This window comes from Primulina tabacum, chromosome 4, assembly GCF_025594145.1.
Source record: "Primulina tabacum isolate GXHZ01 chromosome 4, ASM2559414v2, whole genome shotgun sequence".
Lineage (NCBI taxonomy): Eukaryota > Viridiplantae > Streptophyta > Magnoliopsida > Lamiales > Gesneriaceae > Primulina > Primulina tabacum.
Genome location: NC_134553.1, coordinates 13,237,227 through 13,246,818, shown reverse-complemented (window position 1 = coordinate 13,246,818; position 9,592 = coordinate 13,237,227). Strand labels below are relative to the sequence as shown.

The 9,592-nt window shown below is 37.0% G+C and overlaps 1 protein-coding gene across 1 annotated transcript; it reads right to left on the bottom strand.

Moving 5' to 3' along the window:
• Positions 1-340: 340 nt before the first annotated feature.
• LOC142541845 (uncharacterized) lies at positions 341-1,399 on the bottom strand. Its single transcript, XM_075648299.1, has 3 exons — positions 987-1,399; positions 630-857; positions 341-488 (listed from the first exon to the last, which is right to left on the bottom strand). Exons 1-3 carry the CDS (start codon positions 1,397-1,399, stop codon positions 341-343), a joined length of 789 nt encoding a protein of 262 aa, XP_075504414.1.
• Positions 1,400-9,592: the final 8,193 nt, after the last annotated feature.

Here is a 9,592-nt window from a genome sequence, read left to right as displayed (position 1 = left end):
GGTTAATTGCATTTTGGTCCTTATATTTTCGAAAATTTGCATTTTTGACCCAAACTTTTCGATATTTGCACAATAGTCCCTCAAAAATTTTGTAACTTCCTAATCTTGCCTTGGTTATGATTTTTCTCAATTTTTTGCCATAAATTTTTATTTGAAATTATTACATCCTTTTCATAAATTAAGGCACAAAAATCAATACCAATTTCTATGGTTTCTAAAATCATTCTTTAATTCCAACTAAGGTAGAGCATGCAACCTAATTTTCACTAGGTTATTTTGATCCCAATTCAATTCTAATAACCAATTTAACATTTCATTCAATAAAAGCAATGTAAAAATGTTAAATAACTAGGTTATCGGTGATAAGAGTCGTGTCTGGCTCCTCCTCGGATTCCTTCGCATGCATGACATAAGCTCTGCCCACAGTAGGTGTATTCTTCTTCGGGCAATCGGCAGCCTTATGCCCCTCTTCCTTGCATATGAAGCATCTAAAAGATCCCCACATGCACTTACCATAGTGTAAGCGATTGCACTACTTGCATGGTTGCCTCTCTGCAGGCTTTGGTGCTCCAGGGAGTGGTGGCTTTGGCGGTCCTTGCTTCTTGACTTGACCTTGGGGCTTTTGCTGCCCTTGAGGTCTAGGAGGCCCCATGTATGGCTTCTTATTCGTCTGATTGTTCTGTTGGTGTTGTTTTCTTTTGCGCTGCATGTCAAAATCAATCTCTTTCAAAGCTTGCTCGGCTTGAAATGCATAGGCAGTGGCAGCAGCATAATCTAAGGGACGTATCATCATCACGTCACGATGAATATCAGGTGGTAGACCATCTAGAAAGTGCCTCATATTCTCAGCAACGTCCCTAGCAATAAGGGGTACAAAGTGACAACCCCTATCAAACTTCCTCACAAACTCAGCCACAGAAGTATCTCCCTGAAGGAGAGTCATAAATTCCCTCTTCAATCGTCCTCGGACGTCAGCAGTGAAGTACTTCTCATAAAATATTTCCTTGAATCGAGCCCAAGTAAGAGTAACGAGATTAAAACCATGATCAACTTCTTCCCACCATAAAGAAGCATCATCCCTAAACATATAAGTGGCACACCTCACGCGATCAGCATCTCCCATATCCAAACAGCGAAAGTGCACCTCAAGTGCTCGAATCCAAGCCTCAGCAGCAAATGGGTCGGTGGTGCCAGAAAATTCCTTTGGCGCTAGCCTCCAGAACTGATCATAACCATTGTGCTGTGGCCTATTAGCCTGCTGAAAATGCTCAAACAAATGTGCCATGCCGTCCAGTGCACGCGTAGCAGCATCCCCATTAGGAGGCATGTGTGCATTAACATGACCATCCTCAACATTATCGGCTTGTCCATCGGCAATAGGTGCACGTCTAGGAGGCATTATATCTGAACGTTTTCAACGTAACCAACATGCATTTAAATCTAAGTTTTCTAATCATGCAACATATTCTAATCCATTTTGAGAAATTTAAGCATATAAACATATATTCTCGAAAAGCTACTAAACATGTGACGTAAACATGTAATTCATGTAATCATGCAGGTAACATTACAAAAATCATATAAAACATATAAACTTACAAATTGAGGCTTGACGACTGAGCTTCCCGGCACTGATGGTGGCACAACTCTTTACATGAACATTGCTCTGATACCAACTGAAAAGTCCACTACTCGTTTTCTTAAAAAGTACTAGAATTTTTTTTATTTTTTTAAAAAAACCCTCACAATAATTAGCCGAACACATGTATATATATATATATATATTGCACTATTTTAAAAATAAAACAACCAACTATAATTGAAAATTAACGTAAATATTTCAAAATGTAAAATCGTCAAACGTTTGCATATCCTAACTTAGCAAAATTGCTAAAACTAACAACCTCTCAAAAATCCCTCAAACATAATAAAAGTCGGAAAAATAAATCTTTAACATAAACTTAAAATCACACATCATAAGTCTACTGCGAAAAACTAGCGCTGGTCCTCGGATTATGTGCACCTTCAGTCCAGTTAGATCAACCATCAAGACCTCCATTTTCATTTATTATCATATTCACCTACATTGATCACACCTAATGAGTCTAAAGACTCAACACACCATATTCTTGATAACAAAAAATATGTATATAGATCACATGCAATAGTGAAAATATTTTTATGTAAAATAACATTTTCATAATCATGCATAAACTTAAACATTTTTCAGATCAACATAAACATATTCATATTCATGTCATCATAAACATATTCATATTCATCATACACGTATACGTATTCCTTTTTCGTTGAATTCGGATCGTTATTAGGGGTTCAATGGATCCATCTACATGTAACCACAGTATTGTACAGCGGGGACATCAGCGACACTCTCATCCGTCAATTGAGCATTGGCCTTACGTATCATCGTATTAGTCACAATTACTTCACTTTCTTCAACATTTCGTGTTTTCATCACTATATAAAAATTAAACATGCATAAATTAGGGGTTTGATGGATCCATCTATATAAAAAGTCTATGTTTTTAAATTGGGAATTTTATATTAAAGTTAGGTTTAATTCGGGATTAAAACGCATTAAGAATTAATAATTTATGAATAATTAAAAAGCTTATAATTTAAGCTAAATAAAATTATGATAAATTTAATTTAAGCTTAAATAATTATGTGGGATGTTCTAGAGTCAATGAAATTAAGAAAAAGTCAAATTCGAGGAATTTTACGTCTAGAGGTAAAACAGTAATTTTACACCCGAAAATTAGTAAATGTCATGACAGTGTCCTGGATGCTGTTTTATGTGTTAATATGATTTTTTTGCATGTTTATTGACTTTTATGATGAACGATAACGTTAAAAGACATGTTGCATGATTGGTTTAAAAGAAAAACGTTATATGCATGTTTAAATTTTATAAGTGATGAAAATACGAATGTAGAAGGAAGTGGAGTAATTGTGACTAATACGATGATACGATGATATTTTAATACGTAAGGCCAAGGTTTAGTTGACGGGTGAGAGTGTCGCTGATGTCCCCGCCCCCCAGTACTGTGGTCACATGTAGATGGATCCATCGCGCCAATACGAATACGAAATTCACAATTAACGATCTGAATTCAACAAAAGGAAAATGGAACGCGTATATGAATATGATGAACATGTGAATATGTGTTATGAAAATGTATATGAAAATGGCTATGGTTATGTTTATGAATCATTATGAAAATGTTATTTTACGTACAAGTATTTTCATTGTTGCATTTGATCTGTATATGTATTACTTGTTATCAAGAATATGGTTTGATAAGTCTATAGACTCAATAGGTGTGATTGATGCAGGTGAGTTTGATGATAATGATAATGGAGGTCTTGATGGTTGATCTGACTGGACTGAAGGTGCACATAACCTGAAGACCAACGCTAGTTTTCCGCACTAGACTTATGATTATGAATTATGATGTTTAGGATTATATTAAAGATATTTTTATGACTTTTATTATGATTTTGAGTGGTTTTTCAGAGGTTGTTAGTTTTAGCAATTTTCTAAGTTAGGGTTTGCAAACGATTGACGACTTTATGATTTAAACTATTTCCTTTGATTTTCAAATATTGTTGGATGTTTTATTTTTAAAATGATGAAAAATATTTTATAAATATATATATGTATTTCGGCCGATTAGTAGAAGGAAAAAAAATTACTATTTTTTAAGAAAACGAGTAGTGGACGTTTCAGTTTGTATCAGAGCAATGTTCCTAGTAAAGGTTTGTGCCACCATCAGTGCCGGGAAGCTCAGTCGTCAAGCCTCAAATTTGTAAGTTTACATGCTTTATATGAATATTTATGGTGTTAACTGCATGATTACGTGAAATATATGTCTATGTCGCATGTTTAATAGCTTTACGAGAATATATGTTTTATATGCTTAAAATTGCTAAAGTGAATTAGGATACGATGCATGATTAGAAAACTCAGATTTAAATGCATGTTGGTTACGTTAGAATTTGGAAAACGTTCAGATATAATGCCTCCTAGACGTGCACCTAGTACTGATAGGCAGACTGAGACTACCGAGGATCGTCATGTTAATGCACCCCCGCCTCCTAATGGGGATGCTGCTACTCGTGCATTGGAGGGTATGGCTCGTTTCTTCGAGCAGCACTTACAGCAGACTCCTAGGCCACAACATGATATTTATGATCAGTTCCGGAGGCTAAGGCCTGACATGATCGATTAAGGGGTAAATCAGTTGAGCTATAATTGCTCGGTTCTTGAAATATTGAATACCCATGAATTAAACCGAGTTTGATTTTCAAACCATGCCGAAGACACTCGAAATAATCCTTCATAGAAACCGATTAAATATTTTATAAAGAATTTAAAATATATGCAAGTTGAATGAGTAAAAAATAATTTGGTTGAAGCATTTTATCAAACAATTGATATGCAATAATTTTGTATTTGAAGAACACATAAAATATTTCAACAATGCATCCTTGAAATAATGGAAATGATAAGTAAATGCAATAAACAAATAGAAACGAATTTGTTTATGGATGTTCGGAGACTTCAAATGCTCATACGTCACCCCTTCTTCCCTTCCCCTTGGGAAGGATTCACTAGAAGACTTTGATTTATAAAACTCTTTGTACAAACCCATTCAGCTAGACTTACGCTACTGCCTAACTGAACTCCTAGCACTAAAGATTGTAGGCAGTACCTCACAATCAGCATATTGTTTAATGTCTCATATGCAAAGACTACATACACAAGTTTAGTGTCTTTGTGCAAGACTCACTCAACTGATATTTGAAGTTAAACTCTCTTGTATATGTGTGAGTGATTGTGTGTGAGAAATTTATCCTTTACAGTGTACATCTCAAATTTATCCTCACACAAGGGCTTGTGTTCTCAACTAGCTGATTTCTTCATGCTAACTGCCCATGCTTTGAATCCCCTTCAAAAGCTCTTGTTTGATCTTCTAGATGTTGTATTTATAGGCTCCAACAATGATATATACGTTAGATACAAGAATATGACCGTTCAGAATGTTTCTGTACAGTTTCTGAAAACGGTCAAATTCCCCTTGCTTTACATTTTCCCGACTGGTCAACTCAACTGGTCGTTCAGTTCAACTGGTCGTTCAGTTCAACTGGTCAGCAGCTGGTTCAACTGGTCTTCAGCTGGTCTCGTTCAGTTTCAGCTGGTCTGGTTCAGTTTCAGCTGGTTCAGTTCAACTGGTCTTCAATTGGTCTTGTTTAGTTTCAGTTCAGTTAGTCAGTTGAAATCAACCTAGCTGATTTCAGTTTGTGCAGAACCAATAGCTTCATCGTCATTTATCAGCATCTTAAGCTTCGATTCAGACTTTGAATTCTGAAGACGATTTGTAGATCATTGTCTTATCTTTCCAATGCATATTGAATCGCTTTATTCTAATAACTGAGCTGAGAGGTATGGCCAACGTTCTGCAACTGCTCATTCCTAACCGATTGTTGTTTTCGTGCAATCAGTTCGATAATTGAGCGATCAGCTAGACCTTGATAACATCCAAATTTTTCCAACTGACGTGAAATATGACTTGTTTCAAATTGAGATTTCTAATCAAAAAATTTGGTGGATTGTCATTTGAAATCATCCAGTGTAGAGATATCATCAAAATACCAAAGCTTGCTAGAAATTCAGTTTCTGCAGAATTCAGTTTCAGCTTGCATATTCTTTTAATAACTTCACACTTGAGTAAATATGTTAGAAACACAATAACAAGTTTTGTTAACATCAAAATAAATATTACGAACATGAAATGTTCCAACAGGGCCGAAGGAATTTTCTGGCACCACAGACCCGTTTGCTGCGAGGCATGGATTCGAGCACTTGAGGTGTATTTTCGCTATTTGAACATGGGGGATGCTGATCGTGTGAGGTGTGCTACTTACATGTTTAGGGACGACACTTCTTTATGATGTGAAGGAGCTGAGCAGGGTATTAATCTTGATACACTTACTTGGGCTACATTCAAGGAGATTTTCTATAGAAGTATTTTACTGCTGATGTGCGAGGGCGATTGAAGAGGGAATATATGACTCTCCGTTAGGGAGACACTTCTGTTGCTGAATTTGTGAGGAAATTTGATAGGGGTTTCCACTTTGTACCCCTTATTGTGAGGGATGTTGCGGAGAAGCTTAGACACTTCCTAGATGGTCTATGACCTACCATATGACACAACGTGATGATGATGCGTCCCTTGGATTATGCTGCTGCTACTACTTATGCATTTCAATCTGAGCAATCTTTGAAGAACATCGACTTTGAGATGCAGCGCATAAGACAACAACACCAAAATAATTCTCAGCCAAATAAAAAGCCGTACACGAGACCTCCTAGGCCTTAAGGGGGCCACCAAAGCCCCCAAGGTCAAGTAAAGAAGCCAGGACCATCAGAGCCACCAAAACCTGGAGCACCGAAACCTACAGAGGGACCACCGTGCAAGAAGTGCAATCGCCTATATTATGAACAGTGCGTGTGGGGAACTACTAAGTGCTTCATATGCAAGGAAGAAGGGTACAAGGCTGCTGATTGCCCAAAGAAGATAGCACCTACTGTGGGGAGAGCTTATGTTATGCATGCCGAAGAGGCTGACACAACCCTTATCACCGGTAACCTAGTTATTTAACGTTTATATGTTGCTTTTATTGCATGAAATGTTAAATTGGTTATTAGAATTGATTTGGGAATAAGGATAACCTAATGGAATTAGATTGTATGCTCCACCTTAGATAAAAATGGTTTTAGAAAACATAGAAATTTGTATTGATTTTTGTACCTTAATTTATGTGAATGATATAATAATTCCAAATAAAAGTTTCATGGACAAAAATTGAAAAGATCAAAATCAAGGGCCATAATAGGATTTTTCGAAATTTTGAGGGTCTAATATTCAATTTCCGAAATTTTGGGGAAATTATACAAATTCTCGAAAATTGAAGGACCAAAATGCAAAAAACTCGAAAATATGAAGACCGAAATGCAATTAACCAAAATCAGGGGCTAAATTATATTTTCGAAAGTTTAAGGACTAAATAAAATTCACGAAAAGTTCAGGAATCGAAATGCAATTACCGAAAACTTAAGGACCAAAATTGTAAATTTCAAAAATTTAAGGGGTCAATTTGCAATTTTCAAAAAATTATGGGTACTAAAATGTAAATTTTGAAGAATTGAAGGGTCAAATGGCAATTAATCAAAAATTAAGGGGGATACTATGACTTTTTCTAGGAACAATAGGATCCATTCAATTTACTTCATGAAATTTTGGGAAATAAACGGTACAAATTCCTTAAGCTTCAACACGAATAATCTAAAACGTTTTCGCCAAAGGGAGGATATTCATTCTAGGAGTAGCTACCTATGCACCAGCTAGATTCGGGAGATACACACTCTTTCATATCCGAGACTTTCGTTAAGCGACTGAATATTATTCCTGAGTATATGAGATTGGGTTTCAAGGTTTCTATTCCTTCCGGTGACCAAATGATCACAACTAGTATTGTGAAGAATTTGGAGCTTCGTTTATTTAAAGATATGGTTCGGACAGATCTTATTGTGCTCCCTATGCCTGAATTTGACATCATACTCGGTATGGATTGGTTATCAGCGAATGGAGCTTCGATAGATTTTTGTCAGAGAACAGTGTCTATTCGACCGCCTAATGGAGAATCTTTTGTCTTTGAGGCGGCTAGGAACAAGCAAATACCGCACATTATCTCTTGTCTATGTGCGAGGAAACTTATGAGACGAGGATGTCAAGCTTTTCTAGCATGTGTCACTACAACACATGCTCCTAGCAGTCAAAAGTTAGAGGATGTTGATGTTGTCAGAGACTTTCCTAGTGTCTTTCCCGAGAACGTTTCTAGCATTCCACCCGACCGTGAGGTGGAATTTTCTACTGAGTTGATGCCGGGCACAATACCTATTTCTAAAGCACCTTATCGTCTAGCACCCGCTGAAATGAAAGAATTAAAAGATCAAATCCAAGAATTGCTAGACAAGGGTTTTATCCGCCCTAGTTACTCTCCGTGGGGCACGCCAGTAATGTTTGTGAAAAAGAAGAATGGTAGTATGTGATTCTGTATTGACCATTGAGAGCTGAATAGAGTCACTATCAAGAATAAATATCATCTACCAAGAATTGAAAATTTATTTGATCAATTGCAAGGAGCATCGATATTCTTGAAGATAGATCTTCGTTCTGGATACCATCAGTTTAAAGTGAAAGAGTCGGATGTTCATAAGATAACGCTCAGAACTCGTTATGGGCATTATGAATTTACGGTCATGCCATTCGGTCTGACCAATGCGCCAGCAATCTTCAAGGATCTCATGAATCGCGTATTTCAGCCGTATCTAGAACAATTCGTGATTGTGTTCATTGATGATATTGATCTTATCCAAGAGCAGAGAGGAACACAATCAACATTTGAGGACAGCACTGCAACTACTGCAAGATAGAAAATTGTTTGCAAAATTCAGCAAGTGCGAGTTTTGGCTTGAGAGAGTGGCATTCTTAGGCCACATCATTTCTAGAGATGGAGTGGAAGTTGATCCGAGTAAAGTAGATGCGGTGAGAGAGTGGCCAGTACCGAAGAGCTTAACTGAGATTCGTAGTTTCTTGGGACTAGCTGGCTATTATCAAAAATTTATTCAGGGATTCTCATCTATTGCACTACCTTTGACCTCCTTGACAAAGAAGAATGTAAAGTTTATATGGGGATCTGAATGCCAAGATAGTTTTGACAAGTTGAAGCAAACTTTGATTTCAGCACCAGTGTTAGCTATGCCATCAAGGCAATGAGAGTATGTTTTGTATACCGACGCTTCTAAATTTTGGTGCAGTTCTGATGCAAAATGACCTGAGTTAAAGCCTATGCGTCGAGACTGTTGAAAGTTCACCAGAAAAACTACCCCACTCATGATCTTGAGCTTGCAGCGGTAGTATTTGCATTGAAAATTTGGAGACATTACTTATTTGGGGAGAAGTGCAAGATTTTTCACCGACCATAAAAGTTTGAAATACTTTTTCACCCAAAAAGAGTTGAATATGAGACAACAACAATGTCTTGAATTAGTGAAATACTATGATTGTGAGATTAGTATCATCCGGAAAAAGCTAATGTAGTGGCAAACACATTGAGTCAAAAAGCAGCAGTTATTACTCATTTATTACTTCAAAAACCGTTGCAGTCCGAGATACAGCGGTTTGAGCTTACAGTGTATGCTAGGGGCGAGGTCCCTAATCTTGCCACCTTGACAGTGAGAGACAGATTCCGTGAGGGACAGTCTACTGATGATCAATTGCAAAAGTGGAGATTGAGAGATGAACCAAAGGGCTGGAAGTTATATTCTGAGGTGGATGGTATAGTTCGTTATCGAGATCATTTATGGGTTCCTAGTGACGATTCTTTGAGGGAGCTCATAATGAAGAAAGCACATGACACGCCATATTCCATTCATCCGGGAAGCACGAAGATGTACAAAGATTTGCACTTGTTATATTGGTGGCCAGGCATGAAGAGAGATATC

What these genes read in the sequence shown, in the direction of transcription:
- LOC142541845 (XM_075648299.1), bottom strand. Translation starts at nt 1,399, where the DNA reads ATGCCTCCTAGACGTGCACCTATTGCCGATGGACAAGCCGATAATGTT. An exon ending in AAGGAAATATTTTATGAGAA is followed by an intron (nt 858 to 986) that starts GTACTTCACTGC and finishes CCTTATTGCTAG; the next exon opens with GGACGTTGCTGAGAATATGA. An exon ending in GGGCCTCCTAGACCTCAAGG is followed by an intron (nt 489 to 629) that starts GCAGCAAAAGCC and finishes GGGATCTTTTAG; the next exon opens with ATGCTTCATATGCAAGGAAG.